Raw genomic sequence first — 25,956 nt, 5'->3', positions numbered from 1 at the left:
AAGTTAATCTTCCAAACTTTATGGCTGGAATTATGCTATCATTGGGGAAAATGGCTATTACAACACCTATTGGTCTTGAGTAACATTGTGTGTGTGTAAGAGCTGCCTGAGCCCCGCCGCAGACGAGAGGACAGCAGCAGCGCGACTGGCTAAAATGTTTGGGACATTCATTCTTATGTAAACAAACACACACGTAAACTCAATGGGCAATATCGAGGTCAGCAAAAATGATCGAGGTCATGTCCATATATCGTGCGATAAGTCGATAGCGTAATTATCACGACTGGCCTACTTATTCCCAAGTATGTATGATTATATGGTTGGTTGCATTTTATTATTTGCATTCACATTCGTTTTTTCCCTGCTTGCCAGACCCTTTTGGAAAAGACTGCCATTCTTTACTGCCATTTTATTTTTATTTTCTAACTTTTGTAAAAAATATAGATATTTTGTTAAATACCTTCTTACAGACTTCTTAAAATGCGTCGTAAGCACGTTATGTTTTTTCTTAAGAAGCAACCCACCAGTTTAGAACCCCCGCTCTGGAAGTTATCTTGGACATAACACGAAAATGGGCGTTACAGTGTAAGTTGTGTGTGAATGTGTTGATGCTTGCTGGGCACCATGTTTGTGTTTTTGTGCGGGGGTGTGTGTGTGTTTGCATGGGTTTATGGTTGCTGTCACCACTGTTTCCTGGCATAGATCTGGTGTGAAGCCAGTTCCGGAGAGTTACATTTGTAAAGTGGTGGCTGCATTGAAGAGGAAACCCTGAATTCATGATATGTTTGCATCACCTTATTAATTCTGTGTTCAGATGAAAATAGTGACCAGTGGCACACAGAGAAAGTCACATCCTTAGAAATGTTATAGGGAAGTTAGAACCATCTGTTGAAACACCAAATTGCTCAACTAGTGCAATGTCAAGTAAACTAGTGAGAACTGGCTTTTGTTTTTGTTGTGAAGTTGATAAATTGAGGCAGGCACTGTAGGAACTCTAGGTGTGAAGCCACTGGACTATAGACTCTTTGATAATCAGTTGTTTGCATGAGCGAACTGCTCTCTCGCTTTCTCTAGTTGGCTTGGCTGTTTTATCACGGAAAACAGGAAACCGGAAGGGAGCAGCCAAGCTGCAGGTCAAAGGTCAGGCCAAAAGAGGAGGGAAACTGACAAATGCACAGTATCTAGGAAGGGTTTGGCCCATAACCTACAGCAAGGAGAGGCCGACCAGCCTAGGGATGGGAGGCAAGGAGTGGAAGAAGGGGTCGTTGAATTGTTTTATGACAGTCATAAAACAACTGTAATGAAGCACCCTGTCAAGACACAATTGTTTCCGAGGATGAGTATGTGACACAAGTTGTCAATGTTGAAAACTACCTAATTTGATTAGCCAAGTGACCGATGAGTTTGTTTGATATCAACTTTTTATTTGTCTATCTTATTCCTATGTACGATTATATGATTATATATTTTTTGACCTAGGGCTGGGCGATATGATGATTTATATCGTGATGATGTAATAAAATGTCAATCGATAGAGATTTTACTATATCATATACACCGATCAGCCACAACATTAAAACCATCTGCCTAATAATGTGTAGGTTCCCCTCATGCCGCCAAAACAGCGACAACCCCGCATCTCAGAATAGCGTTGGCTGCAGTGCATAAAATAATGCAGATACAAGTCAGAAGCTTCAGTTAACCATTTTCACATCAACCATCAGAATAAGGAAAAAATGTGATCTCAGTGATTTGGACTGTGGCATGTTTGTTGGTGCCAGATTGGCTGGTTTGAGAATGGTACCAAAAACATCCAGTGAGTGGCAGTTCTGCAGATGGAAATGCCTTGTTGATGAGAGACAGGTTCGAACTGAGTCTACTGTATCTCCGATAACTGCTCTGTACAATTGTGGTGAGAAGAATATAATCTCAGAATTCTGAGATTATATACTTCTCACCACAATTGTACGTTGAAGAGGATCTTGTTATTAAAACATTTGTGACATCTGTAGTGTAGGTCCACAAAAGCTGACATGGAGAAAAAATCTGCAAACTGTCGCATGTAGGGCTGGGTATAGAGTTTGAATCATTTTAGGCACTGACCAAATTGCCTCTAAACAATCAAGTATCGAAAATGTCTTCTCATTTGGTACCAAATTTCGACACCTAAGGGGTTCATACAGGGCCAAATCCAAGTGCTGGTGATTGGCTGTGGCATCAAGGAAAAACATAAAATGAGTTCCATGACTGAGAAAGAATGTTATCAGTAACATTGCTAACACAGTTCTAGATTACAGAGAAATACTAAACCGTAATATGAGCCTTTAAAATAGAATTTTTACAAGCGCACGCATGAAGCGAGCCGCAGCGACACCAACCACCAAGAGACTGTCTGAACATTTTGTTAATTTATAGAGAGAAATGCACATTCGGGAGCAAACAGACGATGATCTCTGGATCAATGATGGTCTGAGTGATCCCCAATAGCTGATGCTTTTGACCATGTCATGACAATATTTGGCTCGTTTTCCCATTAATCTATTATTATTATTAGATTATTATTATTATCATCAAATTAATATTACGCATAATTTGCCTGTAGACACGCATTTGAAAAAGCACTCTTTATTATATTATTAAGTACAGATGACAGAAAAGCCGTATATGGGCATATATGATGCGCTGATACGGAGGCGTGCAGTCTCGTGGAACACGCGCATCTAAAGATCTCACACTTTGTTTACTCTGAAGGCCGAGCTCTAAGCTCTAATCGCGCTTCCAAACCACGGTTAAGGTATCCGAACTGTTGCAGTGTATGGTACAAAACCAACTGTATTTGTTGCTTTATTTGCTCCACAGAATTTGTTAATACAGAACATGGCTTTAACATTTTGTAAAATGGCCACAATGTTTGGCTTTTAGTAATGCACAAACTTGCTTTAAGATGTCTGTTTAAATGTATCGTATGTTCTTTAGTGTCAGTTGTTGATAAAACAACAACAACAAAAAAAAATATTAATATCAATCACATGTAGCGCAGAACCGGCAAAGAAAGTTGCAGTGACTCTTGTCTATCGCTTCTCTAAAACTGTCCCTTTTCCTTTGCACCCTGTCAGCTCCTTCTTAGGATATGATCAAAAGATGCAAGAAAATGAAATGAGAATGGAGGAATCCAAGTGAAATGCATTGGTTAAATTGTCTCACTAATTTAAGCGTCGTTTCAGAGCATCGCCTTTGCACATTTGCATTACATCTGAGCACTTACCGTTATGCTGTTCAAATTTGATTTATATATATTAAGAATAAATCTTAATAATACAAGATTCACTCTCAAATATGACTATTACAGGTAAAACAGTGGTGAAACATGAATTAATACTATTGTGTCAGATGTGAAGTGTGAGGAGAATGTGTGTGCGTCAGGTGCTTCGACACGAAAGATTTCCTATCAAGATTCTTGATATCAACAATTCAATTTTCACTAGTTAAAAATGATAGTTATTGATATCAGGAATTCGATATCTACTAGTAACAATGGCAATTTTTGATATCAGAAATTACATTTCCACTAGTAACAATGCTAATTCTTGATATCAACAATTGTATTTCAACTAGTAAAAACTATCATTCTTGATATCTGTAATTGTATTTTCACTAGTGAAATGTCACCATAAGCTGCCATTCAAAATCAATTGTTGATATCAAGAATGTTGGGATCTACGTAATATAAACTGTGAAAGTTTAATCTCACCTGCTTTATTTGCTTAAATATATCCGGGTGTCTGTCTTTAATGTGCTTTATTAAGTTTGATGTGTTTCCTCCTTTAGTCCGAAAATTGCGAAAGCAGCATTTACAAATAGGTTTTTGCTGATGTGTGATGTTTCCCTTTTCATCAGCCTCAAATTACCTGGCTTTTTCCACTTTTCATTTCGACAAGATTCAGTTGAGACTCCGCAGCAGCTTTGCTTGCCGTAATCTTTTGCTTGCCGCAATCTTTTGCTTGTTGTGAGCGTTCGAAAGTTCCCGCCTCTGTGTGGGTACCGGTTAGACTCGGTACCCCGGTACCTTCAGAAATTGTGTTATCGTAAATAATTTTTTGTTTGAGTACTGACTTGGTTCCGGGGTACCAGTATTTTTGACAACACTACTCTGTATACATGGTGTAATATTTATGATTGCATCCAGACTTGAAGTGCAGTATCTATTATCTATTAATGGGAATAGATAACATCACACAGATTGAACAGTCATGGGTCATAACATTAGAAAAGTCTTAACTCTTAAAAATGCAACAAGCACATTTTGTTTTATGGCTTCTTAAGTCACTAAATGTACCATTTTAGGTATTATGTGAGTAAGTAACAATGTGCTATTAACATAGATGCATTTTTTGACACTTTTTTTATTGCCTCATGAAACAAAAAGACAGAATATGGGAAATGCCATGTCGTTACTTACAGCAGATGGCTAAAACAACGTTACAAAACGTTGAAATAAGATGTTGAAATAATCCTCACAGAACAACACGACCTTGTCTTTCACTCACACAGACACTGTCTTTGAGACTGCCCGAGTCCCTCCCTTAAGTAAAGAAGCCACAGGCAGTCAGAGATTCTCAGCCTCAAGCAAATAAATTGTAACCATTATCGGCAAAAATATCGGCTGTAATTCCATTATCGGCGCAATTTTAATATTTAAATTTAACGGTTGTCGATATATTGTGCATCCCTGCAGACGATGATCAACATAATCAGGAAATGACAAAACCATGGAGCTGGGAAGTTGCCAAATGTATTTAATAGTAGCAAAATTGTTTTTATGGATTCCCTATTTTGGTTAGACGGTTGAAAACGCCCATCTCATTGTGAATCTGCCCACTGATTTGGAAACCCCAGGTTTTTTGTTTTCACTTCTGAAATGTTCTCTGAATAGCATGAAACATTTTCCAGTTATAACCTACTCTATGGCTTATAACAAATAAGCAATGGTTTAATAACTAGATAAACATTTTATTAATGGGGAAATGCAGCCTGTTTGCAAAAGACAATATGATGAAATGGCATTAATGTGAAAATAATGAGCGATGAAGCCTGGTCTTTATGAAAAACTTTTGTGCATGTGGCCATGCACTTGTGTGTCATGAGTTAAAGAAGGATCACAAAATGTATGTGGTTTGTGTTATATGTCTCTTAGTCAGAGTAAGGATTAGTTTTTGCAGGCAGCTGTGGTGCTGCCACACTCGGACTCTCTCTTGTGCATGTCAATTCCCTAGTCTGGAGCACTTGTACAATCCCCCACTGTGCTGCCCTGAAAATCATGGCTTTCTTTGCACTTCCTTCGCCTGCCTGCCTTGGGCTCATGTGCAAATGCAACAGCATTCAGAGTGTCCACCTCAGTCCTTGCTAATACTGGCCTAGCACACTCCCTCACCGTGCCCTTCGTCACAGGAATATCCCATCACCCAATAGCATTGTTATACATTGCTACATGTTGATAGTTTTCTCAGTTCTTTTCTTTAGTTACCATCACTTTTGAAAAGCTTCAGCTTGTTAATCTTTGTAGTTTCCCTGCAAATATTTACACTGGCCCCACCAAAAAATAACATATTTTTATTTGTGTAGAAGTTTTTTGTTCATAATTTTTTTTTGTTTTGTTGCGAATTTGCACAACAAAACAAAATTACACTTACAGTTGTAATACCACTCCATGAAAGCTATGAATTCATAAACCTACTTTTGTGACTTTTTTTTTTTTATAATTTCAACCAATTTTACTTGCTTCCTATCACAAGACTATCACAAGCCGCAATTTTGACAAAAACTAATTTATGTTAGCCAGCTAAATAACACCTTGACATTGATATTTAAAGGGATACAATGACAATTCTCTCATCATTTACTCACCCTCATGCCATCTAAGAGGTGAATGACTTTCTTCTGCTGAACAGAAACCATTGTTTGTTTTATTATTATTTTTTTTTTAATCTCTGCTCTGTTGGTCCATACAATGCAAGTGAATGGTGACCAGACATTTCAAGCTCCAAAAAGGAGATGAAGTCAGCATAAAAATGATCCATATGACTCCAGTGGTTAAATCAATGTCTTCCGAAGCAATCCAGTTGGTTTGGTGAGAACAGATCAAAATAAAACTAATTTGTTTACTGCATTTCTTGCCATTGTAGTCTCTAGACGAGATTCTTTCAAGCTTGATTACATTTTGTAGTTGATTACACTACCTTGCGCATCCACAGAGCGCTAGGTAGCTCTATTGGAAGTGTTATCGAGCTTGAAATCATGATCACCATGGAGACTGCTGTCAAGATGTACAGTGAAAAAGGTATTTTGGTCTGTTCTCATCCACAACCGAATTACTTCAGAAGGCATGGATTAAACCACTGGAGTCTAATGGATTATTTTTATTTTGACTTTATCTCCTTTTTGGAGTTTCAAATCACCATTTACTTACATTGTATAGACCAATAGACCAGCAGAAATATTCTTCTAAAAATCGAACTCAGTACAAACAGAAAACTAACTGTATGTTTGCAACCTGTAGTGATAACACCACACTGGCCCGATAGGGGAACTGACAGTTCCTTCAACTGGCTCAAAACATTCTCACTTCATTGTTTACCCCTGGTTAATGTTTTTTAAATTTTTTCGTTGTTGTTTGTTTGCTTCATGTTTGATGGAATAACCTGACTTCTGCTTAATCATTATGAAATCTCTGTGTGAAAGTAAAACTCTTCTGTTTCCTCTCAGACGGAACCTGACAAAATTGTCACTGATATTCAGTCACATGCTAGCTGAGCTCAAAGCCATCTTTCCCAATGGCCTGTTTCAAGGGGACAACTTCAGAATCACCAAAGCAGATGCTGCAGAGTTCTGGAGAAGATCGTTCGGGGACAAGTGAGAAATTTAATATGCTCTTTGTTCTTGTAACAGACTAACACATGTTCTCATAGAAAAAGCTCAAGCTCATCTCACAAAATGAGATGGGCTTTGGCAAGCCTAAACATTGACAACTTTTAGCAGAGATACACATTTTATATTGACAGTCTCTCTACCGGGAAACCGGATGAAAATTTTTGATGACATCCTGCACTCACTTATATTGTCTAATAAAATTCTCTCAAAAACGAGAATGTTCCTTCCCCTAATACCACCTACTTGTGAATGGAAAATAGAAGTTGCAAGTTATTTTCATTGCCATGACGTAAACGGAAGTCTTGGGTATTTTTTTTTTTCAACTCCGTTTCAGTACGTAATATGTCGGCACAGGAAAGAAAACTGCGCTCATCAAGCGATTTCATGTGGACTTGGTTAGGACTTTGGTTCAAGTGCAGAAAGCAAAAATGTGAGATTATCTTTTTATTTTGATAACATAACCTGAATTTCTTACATTTTGCCTTGATTTCAGGACTATTGTGCCTTGGAAGGTGTTTCGGCAAGCCCTGCACGAATTCCACCCCATCAGCTCGGGCCTGGAGGCCATGGCCCTTAAATCTACCATTGACCTCACCTGCAACGACTACATCTCCGTCTTTGAGTTTGACATCTTCACCAGGCTTTTCCAGGTGTGGTGTCCAATCCCTGTCCCTATTTCCTCAAAGCACAGACTAGCTCCATTGTCTCTGTGATCGGTGGAGGGGAAGGTCTGACAATGACTATTGTGTTGGACGTGTGCTGTGGGTATGGAGGTGCTGTTTGTGTGTGCTAATGATTCAGTTCTCATGGCTGTAATCCAGCTTTAATGGAGGCCTCTTATCACCTTTTGTAGCTCAAACAGGCTTGTCTGCACTCCTGTGAGCATACAGTTTCCTGTGGGTAGGGGACGAGTGAAGATTTATATGTACTTGAGCTTTAGAACAGAGTTGTGTTTGACCTATTTTAATGGTAACTGCTGCTTACCTCAATAGAATATTTGTTCTAATTATATTCCCCTTGAGAGCAATGATACAGCGCAGAAGTGTTTTTCTTTTCTTCTACTTCATTTTTATGTACATAGAAGTGTGTGTACAGACACTTTTGAAATCCCTGCCACATAATTAGCTGTGCTTGCCAAGCTAATCAACACTTTTGCTATTGCTTTTTATAGCGATTTGAACAAACCCCTAACCATAATTATTAAACTTCATTATGTAACTCATACCACACCTTTAATATGACAGACATACATTTTTCAAAGTGTACTGTTTGTTGAGGAGAATTATGTTTTCAATTTATCAGACAATTATCAGACAATTGCTGCTACTTTGGCAAAAACAATGTGTTGACTTTGAAGGAGGGACACGAGCCATGTGAAGCGATCCCAGAATATCATAGCTTTGGGGTGGGCATTTTTGACTGGATAAATGAGTGCAACGGTGTCTGCTACTTTTTCAGCCATATTGGTTTCAGAAGTATTTTTCCAATAAATGTTTTCCATAGGGACTTCTTAAAATCCTTCATAAAGGAGTTCAATAACATGAAAACAAAAAACCTCCAAGGTAAATCGTATGATTACAAACTTTGATTTGAGTAATGTTTTTAATGGGTTGAACTACTGTATATTCCCATGAAGCATTGCAAATGATTTAATTTAATTAATTATGAATTAATTAAATTATGAAAATATAGAAAACTATTAATTTAAGTTGCTGATTAGAAGTATGGAATCTATATTTTTTAAGATTATTGTAAAATATTCAGATTTATAGAAATATAGACGTAGTTTAGCACTGGGAGCTACATGGAGAAAATAACCCCATTGAAATCATATTGCATATATTAGCAATCATTTTCGTTTCTCTCTGCTGTTTTCTCATGACAGAAAAAGCACAAAGTGCAGCCGTGTCAATTTAAAACGCTTGTTAAATTAATAAAAAAAAAAATGCTAAGACTTATTATTGAAACACTGTAACTACGTCAGGATGTGGGGCATGACTTGTAAAATTGGGACTGTCCATGTTTTTTATCAGGACGTTTGGATACCCTAGCTGGCGGTCGCTTCACAACTCTTTTGGTGCATTTTGTTTGCAGCGATTCTCTGATTGCTGGATCATTTCCCCTTTGGATCATGGGTAGTGTTGTTCTTTAACAGGAATTACGCTATTAAACAGTTTTTAAACATGTTGAAATAATGCACTGTTTCGCTCTAAGAAACCTCCTAGTAACTACCTAGAACATCCTACCAACAGCATAACAACGCACTAAGAGCCACTCTGAACACCGCGTAGCATTGGCTTGGCAACCACCCCCAATACCCTAGCATCGATGCAGCTCACATTTTTTCAGGAAATTAAAAAATCTAGTTATCAACTTGAATATGCAGGCCAGAAATTTTGCTTAAAAGTTTCCCCACGTGTATGCTGATTTTCCATGATAAAGCTGAGTGAGTATTGTTATTGTAAGATGAATATAGCAGCTGGTGAGTGTAAAATCTTTTTCTAATGGGAGTTTGGCAGCACCGTGCTGTCTATGTAATGAGCTAATTCTTCTGAGTGCTCTTGTACAGACATCACAGAGGTCCACTGCTTACTCTTCTCTCTCTCCTCAACAAGCCATAATCACACCTGTCCTTTAATTAGCCTCCTTTTCCCTCTCTTGCATCATATCAGAGCTAATTTAGGAAAGAGAGGTCAAGATTATTTTTATGGCCGATCTAATGTGGGCTTTTTGATAAACACAAGTAATTATTAAGCTAGATTTGACCGTATGCTGTGATTTTAAAGAGATAGCTCACCCCAAAAAGAAAATTTGTCAACATTTACTCACCCTCATGTTATTCAAAACCCATATGACTTTCGTTGTACCATGAAAAGCAAACGGGCATTTTTCTTTTTTTTTTTTTTTTTTACAAATAGTCTGTTAGAGTGCCTAAACCTTCGTGGCGCATCTGGCCACATGCCCATCAGCATGCAGTGCCGCTCTGTTGCAGTACACAGCACTTGTTGCACTATACCTCTGCTTCATTCATCCACCCAGCAGCCGTAAATCGACAGGCTGTTTACAGAGAGTCCGCAAAGCTCTTTGACGAAGCTCTACACAGCAAGGTCACGCTTCTCATCAGCATCTGAATGGATTTGCCACACTGGAGAGCCAGTCATGCCGTTTTTATTCCATCAGCGTGTCTTTTGATTGCACAGCCCTTTGACTCTGAGCAGACCTTTGTGAGACTGTGCTTAATGGGTTCCATATTATGCAGATTGCATGAAAACCGGTTTTGTTTTTTTGTGTTTGCTCAGTGTACATAGGCATATTTATGTAACATGGGTCATAGTGGTAATTATTGAAGAGATTTATTAATGATCATAAGTCATATGAGAGGGGAAATGTTGTCAGAGCCCATGTGGCTGGTATGCTTTGCTACTATTTGTTTGATGTAAGTCTCTGGGGACTTTTCAGCTGATGCACAGTGAAGCAGAATGTATTTTCTAAATGTGTGAATGCAACCCGAGGTCGCTCTAAGGTGTTACAGATCTTCGAAACCTAAAGCAGTGATGCAGAGATGCTCTTTTCTGTGCAGCTGGAACATGCTAAATGTAAGTCAATAGTTGATAAAAGGCCCTTAAAGGGATGGCTCTGTCATAATTGACTTGCCCACATGTCAAACCTGTATGGACACAAAAGGTGAATTCTTGAAGAAAATCCTCTTTTCCATATAATAAAAGTGAATTATGACTTCAGACTCCTAAATTACAAAAACGCACCATAAAAAGTAGTATAAAAGTTGTCCATATGACATGAAATATACTATATTCCATATCTTCTGAAATCATATGATTTATTTGTGTTATGAACAGAATGAAAAAGAGGTTATTCACTGATAATCTTCTCCACTAGTGGGCTTTTTTTAACCAGTGTGGCTGAATCATTGAAAACCTAATCCATTTGAATCATAAATGAATCGTTCAGCCAGGTTTTGTGAACTGGATTAAATGATACATTGAAAAGCTCTAACGAATTTGACATCGCTACTTCTCTCTTAAACTCCAATGAATGCACCAAGGTTTGATGTCAAGATTTTCAGATAACTTATATGGAAAAGAGTGGCCAGGATAATCTTAACAAATTCTCCTTTGGTGTTCCATGGGCATAAAGCAAGTCAAATTGTTTTGGTGCAACATGAAGGTGAGTAAATAAAGATAGAATTTTCATCTTTGGCTAAACTGTCCTTTTAAAGTGGAAAAAGGAACATGAATCCCATTTATATGGGTCGGGAATCAAGTTTTCGCTCTGACATCTTTCGGCAGAGGACTTTTCGGGCATACGGTGCAGACAGTATCGGTCAGTGTCTGTTAAAGCACTCATAGTCAAACAATAAAAAAGGGGGAACAAGCCAAATTCTCAGAAATGTTTGCAAGTCAATGAGGAAGTGCCAAAAATTGTCTTGCTTAGGACAGCGCCATGAACACATGGGTGGGTTTTTGTGCAATAGAAGTCCCTGTCTTCTCATTTTGTGTAGCCTCTAGGCTAGTCAATGCTTTAAATGTGGTTCTAAGAAATATTTCTGTCTCACCAAACTCTAAAATAATGGTCAACTGCACAGTGGAATATGCATTGGCCCATTGTCTCTGTTGATAAACTGTGACTTCGATTGCAACGCTCTTGTGGTTATGGATGAGGCTTCAGTAAAGGAAATAAGGTTGGCATGTCTGATATTTGGCAGTCTATGTCACTACACTTGTTTATCTCAGTTGTGAAGTGAGGCTTCTCATCAGCATGTTAACAGTTATTAAAAATATTTTGGCTTTGCTATATGCAACACATAATTTAAATTAATGTAAACTGACTTATCTCATTTCAGGAGATTATGTGCTGTCAGTAAAGGGTTAAAACTTTGACTTACTGAGTCATGTGACCAAACAACATTGTGTCGACCAAATTAGGTTTTTACATTGAAACCTGTTTGAGTCCAGATATTAGAGTCTCTAGTTTAATCTGATATGCCATTTTAAAAATGTGAGCAATTTATTGTGAAACACCAAGCTGCTAAACACAATGTACACTAATGTGTACTTCAGTGCATCTTTTCCTTAGAAATCCTATAATTTACTGTGCATTATTCTCATCAAATTGAGAATCAATGGGTTCATCCAAAATCTGAATTGTTTCTTTCAGAGGCTTTATATGGAGCTAGGATGAAAATAAGGTGTATTTCAGTAGAGTCAAGTGCAGACAGACAGCACACTGGAGGTTAAGTCATTCCTTTTACTGTAGCTTGGTATTATATAAAATGTCACAACTTACTCCTGTTGCCCACATATGTTGCCTTACGTTTTTAGGTAAACTATTTGCTCTCACTAGTTACAAATCAAAAAGGGAAATGGAAAATGCACACAGCAGTCATGCTCTGGTCTCAGGAGGATACAGTCGAATGTAATTTAATTATTAAATATGTAAATTTGTTAATTTGGCAAGCTTGTGTTACTGATTGGTGGCACTCTATCCCCAACACACTCTTTCTGTCACCATGTTCTCATCATCTCTTAAATGGGTGTTAGAAGTCAGCTCATAAGGGACTGTGAGTATCATAACTGTCAGATTTAATTTGTATTGTAATACAGGTCTTGTCTTGCCAATATATTCACAATGCAGATTCTGTTTATAAGAAAAATCTCTTTTGTCATGTAGCCATGGTCATCACTGCTGAGAAACTGGAACAGCCTGGCGGTGACTCATCCGGGATACATGGCCTTTCTCACCTATGATGAAGTCAAAGCTCGTCTGCAAAAATTCATCCACAAGCCCGGCAGGTAAGACAATATGTACTCATGTTGTTCCAAATGCCCCTAAAAAATATCCATAAAAGAATCATAAATGTGTTCCTTATGAGTGGATGTCAAAGCTGATGTGATGCGCCTAACTGCACCTTATTGAATTTGACAGAAATCACGTTTTAGTGAAAAAGTACTTTTGATAAAGCTATCAAATGGTTTCAGAAGACATGAAATAAATAGCACAAGTTGTATGAACTTCTTTTATGATACTTCACTGTGTTTTTTTGTCATTTTGGAGCTTGACAGCCTCAGTCCGCTTTCACCTTCATTAAATGAATATTCTTCAAAGGTCTGGAAATATATATGCATGAGTAAATGATGACAGAAAGTTCATTTTGGGTGAACTGTCCCTTTGATCATAGTGCTTGAGGATCTTTACGTCTTAATTTTTAAGACCAACTATATATGAACACAAGCTTTCTGCTTCCATTCAAACGTCAGCCGTGTCACACCAGCATTATCTGAGACTCTTATGCAAACAGTGACAGGAGGTGCATGGGACAATTCACTGCTAGTCGCTTAAGCCCACCCTCCCAGTGGCCTGTGGGACAGCCTGGTACCTCCCATCAATAGATGTATTGTAAAAGCACCATGATGTCACAAGCAGTCTCCTTGTAAAGAAAAGCAATCATATGACTACCCCCCAGTGAACTGAGACACATTTTTCAATGGTGAATTTACTGTTAGATTTTCACATTTAAATGTCATATGTGTGTTTTGTAATGAAGCTTTGCTCTTGGTTACAGCTATATTTTTAGACTGAGCTGTACGCGGCTCGGCCAGTGGGCTATCGGTTACGTCACGGCTGATGGGAACATCTTGCAGACCATTCCTCACAACAAACCCCTCTTCCAGGCCCTCATCGATGGCTTCAGGGAAGGATTGTGAGTCAAAAGAGTAGCTCAGTCTAAAACCACCCACAGGACTTCAATTTAAACATTGAATGTTTAAATTCAATATCACTAACAAATCAATCACAGTTTCCATAGTTAAAAGGAATATGCTAAGGATTAATGAATTTTGTCATGGTGATCATTTTTTTTATTATTATTGTTTGGCCTTTATGTAATTCTCAAATGGCTTTTTTTTATCAGATTTAGTTTAAAAAATAAAGCATGAATAGTTGACTAAATGTCCATGAACTATTTTTGTTAGCTTAACTTTTTTTTGCTATCTGTTCACCATTTCTTTACAGTTTTTTCCCCATTTTTAATCACCTTTTTTGTCTTCACAAGCTCATTTAAATGGTCTTGCATTGTGGCAAATACATTTTTAAAGTACAAATATTCCATGAAGTCTCAATTAATTAGTATGAGGTCATACAAGCAGCATGTGGAATAATTACAAAAGCAAAATGCTTATACAGCATGGCACACTGCAGCACATTAATACAATGTCTGCAAAAGTGTCTCACAAACTGCTTTCTCCCTTTTTAGCTACCTTTTTCCTGATGGCCGCACTCAGAACCCAGACCTCACAGGGCTGTGTGAGCCCTCTCCTCAAGACCATATCAAAGTCACTCAGGTCTGTTTTTCCCTGCCAGCCACTTACATCCACCTTGTGCCTTAGATAATGTGTGCTCTCTGTAACACACTTTATCTCCTACAGGAGCAATATGAGCTGTACTGTGAGATGGGCTCCACCTTCCAGCTGTGCAAGATCTGCGCAGAGAACGACAAGGATGTGAAGATTGAGCCGTGCGGCCACCTCATGTGCACTTCCTGCCTTACAGCCTGGCAGGTAAATGAGAAGAGCTTTTAGATGGCAACTATCCATCTGTTTAGATTATCTGAGTGGATATGAACAAGTGTTAAAGACTCTTGACCAGCATAGTTTTCTTCCTGTGTTCTATTAAAACAGGAAGTGAGGTTGAAAGCCTTGTCCCCTTTTTTAAATTACTATTAGGCTTTGTTTACGTCACAGGTTACATTTGCTACTTGCTGGATGTTAGGGGGAGTGGTATTGTCATTCTAGAGAGCATTTTATTGTACAAAAATCTGTGCAGTTCAGGCTGTCGTCATTATTTTTGGTGTTTTCCTTGAAGAGAAAGACTGTATATTTTAAATGCGTATATCAGTGAATTTTGTCCATGTTTAGGAGTACTCTAGCATATAGATTACCTCAAAGCTAACGCACATGGACTAAAAGCCACAAAACTCACTTTCCATATCTTTTCTGTCTCTGTTTTAGGAGTCAGAAGGCCAGGGCTGCCCCTTCTGTCGCTGTGAAATTAAGGGCACCGAGCCCATCGTTGTTGATCCCTTCGACCCCAAGGACCCCAACAGTGGAGGTTCCTACGGAGGCTGCCGAGGCACATTTGGAGCGGAGGGTGCGCCATCGCCCAGCTACGACGATGACGACGATGATCGATTGGAAGACTCTGCTTTCATGATTAGCAAGCTGGTCGGTTCTAAAGTGAGAATAACTTTTGTTTTCCATTCATCTCTTTTCGGTACCAGGTTAAAAAGGTATACAACTTCAGAGAGAACATACCCAAAAGCGTCAAACTGTTTTTAAACAACCAGCATTGATTTAGCTGTCCCCTTCCTCTATAAATTTAGTTTTTCTTAATGTTTTAAAAACTTCAGTATTTCCCTGATCAACAGTAGATGCACTAAAATGTGGTGAGTTTCTAGCATCAGCACAGGTTTTTACTAAATGCTTGGGGGTTTTTTTAGGTGGAGAGGCCGCCCTCACCGATGTCAGTCTCCCCTCAGCCCATCGTTCCCCCAGTACCACCACGCCTGGATCTGCTTCCTCTTAGACCCACTAACCCTCCCGGAGCCTCAAGTCCAGGGGCCACATCCAAGGTAAATGCACTAGCATGTAACTATTTGCAAAGTGCACATATTTTTTTTGCCCACAGTACCTCAGGACTTGGGGTTAGTTCACCAAAAAAATTGAAATTCATTCATCATTAACTAGCTCTCATATCATTCCAAACACACATGGATTACAAAAGGAGATGCTAGACAGAATGTTAGGAACTTTTATTGTATGGAAGGCTTTCAGTTCCTAACATTCAGCCAACATCTTATTTTGTGTTCCACGCAAGAAAGCCATATGGGTTTGGAACGATATAAGGGTGAGTAAATGATAGAAGAATGTATATTTTTGGATGGACTGCTCCTTTAAGAATAGAAGAAAGCAGCATGAATTTGAGAAGGGTTATGTAACTGCGGTGATTTGATTTGCATTTCACAATCCCATCCCCAGGCCCCTCACATCACAAGGACAAGCCATTACCCTTGCCCCCAACTTTAAGAGACCTGCCCCCTCCTCCTCCCCCAGACCGGCCACATCCAACCGGGTCGGACAGCCGGCTTCCAAGACGCCCTCTGCCCAGTACACCCGGAGACCCTTCTCGGGACAAATTGCCACCTACCCCTCCCAACCGCAACATGTCAGACTGGAACTCGCGGCCGGTACCCAAAGCGCCATCCCAGCCACCAGCAACCGTAGATCCCCGTGGAAAACGAGAACTCTCCAACCGACACTCCCTGCCCCTGCAACTACCCTCTGCACTTGATGGCAGAGCAGAAGGCACAAGAAACAATGGTGGTCTCCCCAGCCTCGACCACCAACTGGTGAGATCAGATTTGATAGCCGATAAACAACTAGATGTTGCACAATAAAATAGAATGCACGCTTTTAAAAGTTAGACTATTTGCTAGGTCTGCTGATTTAATGCGTTAATTTAGTGCGATTTAATTTAATAGATGTACGCAATTAATCATGTCCTCGACCCGTACATAATTTCGTAATAAGTTCCTACCATTGGAGCATTTCAAGCCTTGATGCTGTCACGATTCCGAAATTTAGCTGAAAATAAATTGTCAAACAAATAATTGTGACTATGATAATCTGTTTTAGGGCTTAACAAATAATTGTTTCTTTCACGATTAATTGTCATATAAATTGTCATATTCTACATATTTAGCTTCAAATATATAAATCAGATTATAAAATGAGCATATATGATTTCCTTTTTAAGTTAAAAACTTGAATGACTTGAAAAATAATGTTTTAAATTTTAAAATAACACTTAAAATATGTCTCTTTTTGCTCATCTTTAGTTTTGGTCAATTTTATATTTACACAGATTTTGGAACTCTAAAATATGGAATATTTTAATTTGATAAAAAAATGTATAATATAACATATATTTTATTATATTTATAATATACTATGCAATAGTAAAATATTTGTGTGCTAATTTCTTCAATTTCACAAATTATTTTAATGGTCTTTGATTAAACACATGAGCCATTATTTCTTATTAAGCAAAACCTTTCAATTAGTTTAGATTTGTTTCATAATTTATCACTCCACAGAAGTAGAATAAACGTGTGTCTCCTTATCTGTGTCACCGCGTGTCATGAACACTGCGTGTATGAGCCCACTATGACCAGGAACATTTGCCATTTCATGATCGTTTAAAGTATAGCCGGCTCGATTTGAGTTCAACATCAAAGTTTATATTGGTTTGTTTACATTTTTCTGGGAGTTTGGTGCAAGCCTCTTCTGACATCACATGCATCACAGCACTTGAGAATCACTTCAAAATACGGCCCTGTGAAGCTCAGAGTTCAACTGAATGACACAAACGTTCATGGAATTTTATGCATTTGCTTAAAATTCTCTTATTTGGGCATTAAAATGTGATGCAAATTTAAAGTGCACAATAATCAAGGTTATCTCAAATAACCGTGGTCAGGTCATATACGGTAACTGCAATCACACAACAGGCCTAGGCAGCACAGCCTTCCACAGATGATGTGATTTTATGCTAGACAACTAGGCCAAGAATAACAGAATGAAGGGCTCTCAATACACGTTTTTAAAATTTCAAACTACGTTTAACTTGACACAGCATTCTAATAGCACAGCGCTATTGACAAGAGATGCAGAAAAGGAGTGAGATAGGATGCAAAAAAAGTGATATGCTCCAAATTGTTTGTCAGACACACAAGTACATAGGCCAACAATTAAATAGCGCAGATGGATTTAGACCAACATTAGGGTTGTTCTAGAACCAATGCCTAATTTGAATTTTTTTTATCTAACCTGCATGTGCTTTGATCCATTTTATACCTGTAGAGTTTTGGATCATCCATTGCTGGGTCAGAGTATGACAGCCCAAAAGTGAAGCCGTCTGCCTCAGCTAATGCCATCTATTCCCTGGCCATCAAGTAGGAGCCACAGAGTCAACATAAAAACACCCCCTCACTTCCTGCTCCATAAAGCTGTTAGTTAAGTCAGAAGTCACATATGTGTGTGTGTTGATTCATCCTCTTGTGATGACAGGCCTCTCCTAGCAGTGAAGCCGCAGATGGGGGAGGACACCTGTGAGAACGATGAGGAGTCGGAGTACATGATTCCATCCTCTCTGCCAGCCCTTCCTTCTGCTGCAGAGGAGGCAGTGCCCAGACCTCCTCCACCTTCTCTTAGTCCCAGGTATATATTCTTCACCCCAATTTATTTACTAGTAAAAAGCCTACTTGATTGGAGAAAATTATAGCCTGCTAGTTTTCAGCTGGCAGATGCTAATGCACGCTCCGTCTCGCACCTACTGGCCAGAGATAATGTAAAGGAAGCTTACACCTGAAAATCGCTGGAAAAATCAGCTAGTGTGGCGCTGGCCTAATCTGTTAGATTGACTCTGGGAAAACATGCACAAACACTTCAAAAGGCTGTCACTGTTGTACTGACACTCACTATTCTCCTCAGTGTGTGAGAACCCAGCTCAATTGTCTCGCTGTCTGTTTCGCTTTGTGCTGTAGGAGCATGCTCAATGAAATGGAGTCAGAAAGCCCACAGATGTATGAAGCCATGTTCAACATCCAAGCCCAGGCCCTCACTGCCTCTGGATCACAGGCCGGAGACTCAGGTACTTATGATGTACTCATAAGATGCAAAATTATAGTCTGCCAGTGTATTTTGAATTGTTGTGTAATACTATATTTGTGTCCTTGTTCAGATTACTCCGAATTGCCTCCTTTGCCCTGCTCGAACGGGCAGATGGATCCGGTTGGTGAGGAAGAGGAGGAGGAGGAGGAGAACTGCTATGACTACCCCAAACCTCTAGCTTTTGCCCAAGCCCGGCGCACACTCTCTGACATTAACCCCTCTGCCTTCAGCCATCTCTTCAAAGACAACGAGCTTGGAGCAACAGCAAGTAAGTCACACCAAACTGACACTATCTACAACACTCTTTCAGGCGCTTCAACATTGACCACATAATCTGCATATACACTACCAGTCAAATACTTCGACACACTTGTCTGAATTTATCATGATCAAACCTTTGGATCTGAAAGCTCATGCTTGATATTGATTCTTAAATCCCAAGATCAATCTTTTACTCTCTGCGCAAGCCATTACTGCAATGAGAGGAAATCACTCGCATTTGCAAACAAATTCTGCGCTATGCGACTAAAGTGTGTCTGTGTGTGTGTCTGTGTGTGTGTGTCTGTGTGTATATTTGAAAACTGGCTGGTAAATTTTTAGATTTCACTCACCAGTAATTGTGTAGTATAGTGCAGTATTCAGCAGCGAGATCCTTTCACTGCATGTTGAGAGTAAAAGTTGTTCCCTGTAATGTGTGTCCAAAGACGAGATCCATGCCATACATTTGTCATTGAATAATGTCTCTTTAAATACCTTTTCTGTTCTATACAGTCAGTTGTTGACCAAAAAATAAACATTTAATTCTGATCATGAATGGCACAGATGAGCTAAAACCATTCAAGTCTCTCTCGTTAACATGCGCTCATTTACAGTCACTCTTTACAGAAATGCTGGTTTTCTTAAAGAGACAGTACCGGTTTAGCATGTTGGCGGAGGGTGGGGCTGGGATAAGGGCCGATTGGAGACGGCGGTGCGACAGAGAGAGAGATTTTTGGGCAGCTGCCCGACCTCCGTGTGTGTTTGTGTCTTTTTAATTAACAGCATTAGCTGGGAGAGAATTTCATTCATATGCAAGTAAAAGGGAATCGATATTAAATCTAGTCATTATCGAATCAAGAGCTTGTGAGATATTGGCAGATTTATCATCCACTGTGACATATCGGTTGACCACTACTCTATCATAGCCTGTATTTATTTTAGATCATAATTTACTGCCATGAGAATGTCATGGACCCTTTATTTAATAACAATTAGAGCTTTCATTTCTTTGTATATACACATACAACTTTAAATCTGAATTGTGTTTTCAGCAGTCACAGACCCATCTGAAGCCCCTGAGCGGCCTCCAAAGCCTCTTCCTCGTCGCATCAACTCAGAACGAAGGCCTAGTCCTGTTCCCCTCGGAGCAGGTCCCGGGCCCAGCCAGCAGATCACCAGCGAGATCGAGGACCTCTTGAGCCAGGGCTACTCCCACCAGGATATCCAAAAAGCTCTTTTGATTGCACAGAACAATATTGAGATGGCCAAGAACATCCTGAGGGAGTTTGTGTCCATCCCTTCTACTGCACATATCCTAACATAGCGTACCTTCTCAGAGTACCCGTCACGGCCCTGCCATGCATTCGTCTCAGACTCCAGAAGATGGGGAAACTACTTCTAGCTCTAGTGACGGCGAGAGCTCCTTTCTCCATAATACTTCTTGGATTCTCTGTCCTCCTTTTTGTGTGGAAGAACGCGCTCTGTTGCAAGCAGCTCTTCAGCCTGAAGCATAAGCAGTTTTGGTGTGTCAAGGTGTCGCATGACCCTCGAGGGTTTCTGTGAAACTTAAGGACAAAACAAAAAAAAAAAATTGTCAAAAACATGTATGTGTTTATATAATGATTTAATGTATAAATCAGAATATTGAGTATAGTTAATATATACACATGTATGTTGGAGAGGGTCAGGGTTAGCTGCAGAGATGTGAAGTATTAAGCCTTCGTTTGGATAGCTAAAGGGAGTTTAGTTAAACACAGCGAACTGCAGCTGAGCATTTTCTGGTGTGAAAAAAATGGCCTTTTACTTGTATTGCTTCTGTACATTTGTGTGTGTGTGTGTGTGTGTTTGTGTATGTGTGTGATTTTCATTGTTTTCGTCTGGCAAGTAGCATGGCGTATGTGTCGCCCCCGTAACGCAGTCATCTGTTTAAGAGAATCTGCCAGATGAGGTGATGTTTTGGGATAACGCTCAGCCCAAAGCAGCCTGTTTTCTGCTATGACCATAACATCCAGGTCACTGTTTGTACAGGGCTGTAGGATTTCTGTGCGTTGTGGCGGCTGGCATCGGAAATGGGCTCTCCGTCAGCTTTGTTACGTCTGAGTAGCATTACTGTAACTGTACTGTACCATAAATTTCACTCCGAAAATTGAGCAGATGAAATGTATTATTTAAAGTGATAGTTCACCCAAAATTCTGTCATAATTTACTCACCCTCATGTCATTTTAAACCCATATGACTTTCTTCCTTGGAACACAAATGGAGATTTTAGGCAGAATGACAGGCTCAGTCATCATTCACTTTCATTATTGGTTTCTGAGACCCAAGATACTGAAATGAGTCAAATGAGTATATGATGACCGAGTTTTCATTTTTTGCTAAACTATCACTTTTAGGACAACCAGTCCTTTCAATTCCCAGTGGGTGGAACATGCTGATGAAGGGTAGATGCCTCTTAAGACAAATCAGATTTTAGAAGCAGGGTCCCAGCACCTCACTTTACTCCCCATGTCTGAAGCAGGATGAGAGCGGATTGCTCTAATCTTCTGAATGTGTCATTAATATGGTGGTCTCTGGCAGACTTTTGTGAAGTAGTGTGTTTACTAAAGAAAGTGTTCTCTAACATATTAAGGGTAACGTGGAAAGAAAGTATTTGCTTATAAAGGTCCAAGGCATGGCAAAGTTTCTGTCTTCGGTGGGGACTGAAATCACTCATGGGGAGGTCTGACTTGTGTATGAAGCTGTTCATCTTCGAAACCATGTCATTTGATCACCTTAATATATTGTTGTTGATATTAATGTTATTTTATTTTTTGATTTATTGTTATTAAAACAGAATTGCTTTACTGCTGCTATTATTGTTAGTGCTAAACATTTAAGCCTTAAATGTACATTTGTGAATAATGTGTTTAACCCATTTTAAAGTGACAGTATCTGTTCTGTGTAATTTGTTAATGTAGCATACTTGAAATCAGAAGCATCTTGCGCAGGTATGAGCCCAGTTTGACTGAGCTGATATTTTTTCTCTGTCTGTAGTGTGTGTGTGTGTGTGTGTGTGTGTGTGTGTGTGTGTGTGTGTGTGTGTGTGTGTGTGTGTGTGTGTGTGTGTGTGTGTGTGTGTGTGTGTGTGCGCGCGCACGATGTGCATGCACGCGAACATGTGTGGCTATAAAAGGCCAGACATGGGAAGTCTATTTTCATCCAGGTACACTTTACGTTGCATATTGCTTGAAATACATACGTTTATCGATGTGAACTGAGGTAAACTGTGCATTGGGCTCATCGCAGAAGGTCTTGTAGGACAAGGAAAGAAAATAAATACAAGGCTTTGTGTTAAAAGGATAGTTTACCCAAAAACAAAATTCTGTCATCATTTATTCACTCTCATGTTGATCCAAACCCATTAACTTTGTTTTTCTTCTATCCTCCATGTTAAAAAAAGATATTAGGAGATATTATAATGTTAGCCTCATTAACCATTCAAGTTCATTGAATACGTTTTTCATAATAGACAGTCATACGGGTTTGGAACAACATTAGGCTTAGTAAATGATGACAGAATTTTCCTTTTAGGTTAAACTATCCCTTCAACACAATCACGGATTGGATCAACCTTTCAGCGGCAGCCCTGTTAAAGCCATGATCGCAGTGCCCATAGTCCGCCTGCTGTTAGGAGAGGGGAGAAGTTCCTATTTTTGGTTCCTCCCAGTCTCCTCTTGTACTCAGGAAAACCGTACATTTAAACAGAATCTACATTAATGACTCTATACTCGTGAGTGGAAATTTACCTGTTAGTCAGTGCAAGACTTGCTCAGATTCAGAGTGAAATCAGTGCTAGACTTAACTGTACCAAACCATGCTCAAGTGGAAATGCAAAAGCAAATGTTGCTCACCGTGCTAAGAACCATTCTGCCCGATGCTGCAAAACTACTTAATTTTCTCTTAAACAAATCCTCCGAGCTATGGTGTACTAGTGACCCTTGGTTGTTCCGCCATTCAAATTGGGGTAGCACAAGGAAAATCTAGGAGGACAGTTCCCCCTTTAAAAATTATATAAAAATAAATGCACTAGTAATTCTTTTAAGTGAGTTTATCAAACCCTGCTGTGTGGAATTGCTTCTGGGTTACAGGACTTGTGCTGAAATTAGAACTTCACAGAATAATTTTAGGTCCTACTTGCCCCAACAGTGTAGCACTGGGATTGCAGGTACTTCCACATCTCTATCTTGTAGGTACATACATAACATTGGCATCTTACCGTCAGCCACTTTCCCAGCAGGGGAGCAGTGAGTGAATTGTTCAAGTTGTAGACTGTTACTGTTGTTTTGTTGTTTCTGTTCCAGTCTTGAAGCAAATGACTGGTTTAATACTGATATATTTTATTTTTAACTGCACCATATGAAGTTTTTGTAATATGATATGTGTGAACTGATTTCAGACCATGGTTTTTGAATAATTTCATTTTTAATTACTATACTACTATTTTGTGATATTATTGTAAGTCTAATGGATGTTTGTGTTTAAAAGTGTACAATGTTTCGCACAGTGTAACGATTTGTGCTATGATACTGTCACTTTAAAATCAAGCGTGAGAAGTTACTTATACATAGAATACGTCGAAATGGCAATGTTTTATTTCATTTTGCATTCCTGTACATGTCAGAATTTTATTTTTGTTTACTGATGCGAATATTACTGTGAGCAGTGCCATATGTTTGGAAATGTCGATAATTTTCTTCTGCTGCCCAGAAAAAAAGGCCTTAGTTTAAAGAGTGAATGATATCCCGGCGTAAGTTCCCTCACAACATTTGGAAAATGTCCATGGTCGCTCTTTGGCTTGGTCAGAGACGTCATAATGAATATCTGTCCATTACTGGAATGTCAAGTCAGACCGCAAGAGGGAGCTCTCTTCTCATTTTGCCATAACTTACCAGAGTATTTCAGGATCTTTCTTTTGTGCTAATTCTCTCATATCACTTTGGAAGTATGCACAGCGCTATACTGTTAATTAAATTAATAGAACAACTCATTGTTCTCAGTGCTGATTTGTGTGTGTTACTTTCTGTCTTCTATACACAGTGAGGGGGAAATAGGTGTTGGTGCACTAGAGATGTGACCAAGTGCTGCTAATGTTTAAAACGTTGTTGGAAGATGTATTTTTTAAAAACAAAGTACAGAATTGGTGTATACCCTCTTGATAACGAGGATGTTTGAAGTTGCCTGAAGGTCGAGATGAAAACAAGTAATGTTTTAGCGATTCAGTGTTTTCGCTTGTGAAAAAGTGACGTCATTCAATCAATTCAAATAAATACATGCCCCGCCTCCAGCTGAATAGAAATTATGATTGTTTGACCAATTTCGAGCCTTTAGCCGAATTGGAGGGTTTGACTGGTTCTCCCTCTCTTGTCCATCTTTCTCGCGCTTCTATGTTAAAGGGGGAAAAATTTTTAAATGATCTAATTTACTCGCCCTCATGCCATCCCAGATGTGTATGGACTTTCTTCTACTGGACACAAACTACAAATCTAAATCAGCTCTGTAGGTCCATACCATGAAAGTGAAAGCACATAAATGTTAACCACGTGACTTCAATAACAGTAGTTTAATAAATGTCTTCTGAAGCAATCCAATCGGTTTTGGGTGAGAACAGACCAAAATAACACCTTTTTTCACAATAAATCTTGACAACAGCAGTCTCCCTGGCGATAATTATTTCAAGCTTGATTATGCCAGCTAGTGCTCTGCCAGAGATCTTCTATGCTGAGATAACAACCTTTTGTGATTTTAACATTTCAGAGAGCGTAATGGTCAACTAGCGTGTTACGACAGCAAGTCGCAGGCTGTGGATACCATACAAATGAATTGGGAAAGCCATAAACTGACCGTGACTTTTCTTATAAAACTGTGATTTTATCATAGTAAACTCCACACATATTTCACTTCAAAAAAGGATGGTTTAGTGTAAAGGTCCAAACTCCGCGTAAGTACGTGAACGCAGATGAATCTTGCTATGCAAACTCTATTTCACATGTCACGTTATGCTGTTCTCTGCTAACCTTGTAGGCTCCCCCATTAGATGAGCTCTGGCTCTGCGCATGCGTCAATCACTAGGAAGTGTAATCGAGCTTGAAATCATGATTGTACCAATGGAGACTTCAATGGCATGATGTACGGTGAAACAGGAGTTATATTTTAGTTTGTCCTCATACAAAACCGATTGGACATGAATTAAACCACTGGTGTCTGATGGATTACTTTTATGATACCTTTTATATGTTTTCATTTTTTGGAACCTTCAAAGGTCTGGTCACCATTCACTTGCATTCACAGAGCTGAAATATTGATGATGATGAGTAAATGATAAGAACATTTAAATTTTTGTGTGAATTGTCTCTTACTAATCCATGCATGAGACAATCTAAATTATGTTTTATTTACAAAGTGTAATATATATAGACAGGGTTGGGAGGGTTACTTTTGAAATGTATTCCACTGCAGGTTGTCCACATGCATTCTGATTACAGAATACATGCTGTTAAATGTCATTTATAACGTTTTCCGTTAGATTACTCAAGATCAGTAACGTATTCTAAATACTTTTTAATTACTTAGTGATTTTTTTGGATTACTGGTAGATTTTGACTATAAAAACCTACAAAATACACGTTAAAAATACATTCTCTGAAAAACCTAAATATCTGATGCAGTGTTGTTTCTAAAACAAGATCAATCAAATTGATCTTATTTTAAAGAATTTTAGATATTTTTACAGGAAAACAATACAAAAATTATTATCAAGAATATGATTTTTGCCCTAATATCAAAGGTCTTACTAGAAAAAAAGAAATTATGATCCAACGTGAATTTTCTTGATAAAAAAAAAAATATGATAATGTCTGGTAACGTGTATGAAATGGCTAGAAATAGCATTTTAGCTTAGCGTAAAGCTGATAATTTACACAAGGTTTATTTCTATTTGTTATGCTCAAACTTGCTTCAAACTCACTTCTCTGTCAGCTCATATGAATG

At 38.8% G+C, this 25,956-nt stretch overlaps 1 protein-coding gene across 1 annotated transcript in view; it reads left to right on the top strand.

The window, feature by feature from the left end:
• Window positions 1–25,558, top strand: part of LOC127629751 (E3 ubiquitin-protein ligase CBL-like) — a 50,579-nt gene extending 25,021 nt beyond the window's left edge. The window contains exons 3-16 of the mRNA XM_052106973.1: window positions 6,763–6,909; window positions 7,421–7,577; window positions 12,616–12,737; window positions 13,508–13,645; window positions 14,198–14,285; window positions 14,370–14,501; window positions 14,952–15,176; window positions 15,440–15,587; window positions 15,978–16,348; window positions 17,862–17,953; window positions 18,069–18,218; window positions 18,545–18,651; window positions 18,742–18,939; window positions 19,982–25,558. Of these exons, the coding sequence (XP_051962933.1) occupies window positions 6,763–6,909; window positions 7,421–7,577; window positions 12,616–12,737; window positions 13,508–13,645; window positions 14,198–14,285; window positions 14,370–14,501; window positions 14,952–15,176; window positions 15,440–15,587; window positions 15,978–16,348; window positions 17,862–17,953; window positions 18,069–18,218; window positions 18,545–18,651; window positions 18,742–18,939; window positions 19,982–20,253 (2,347 nt within the window). The 3' untranslated portion in view covers window positions 20,254–25,558. The remainder of the gene's footprint in view (window positions 1–6,762; window positions 6,910–7,420; window positions 7,578–12,615; window positions 12,738–13,507; window positions 13,646–14,197; window positions 14,286–14,369; window positions 14,502–14,951; window positions 15,177–15,439; window positions 15,588–15,977; window positions 16,349–17,861; window positions 17,954–18,068; window positions 18,219–18,544; window positions 18,652–18,741; window positions 18,940–19,981) is intronic.
• The last annotated feature ends 398 nt before the right edge of the window (window positions 25,559–25,956 follow it).

The sequence above is a fragment of the Xyrauchen texanus genome, chromosome 36 (assembly GCF_025860055.1).
Source record: "Xyrauchen texanus isolate HMW12.3.18 chromosome 36, RBS_HiC_50CHRs, whole genome shotgun sequence".
NCBI lineage: Eukaryota > Metazoa > Chordata > Actinopteri > Cypriniformes > Catostomidae > Xyrauchen > Xyrauchen texanus.
This window is presented reverse-complemented; position numbering and strand designations above follow the sequence as displayed.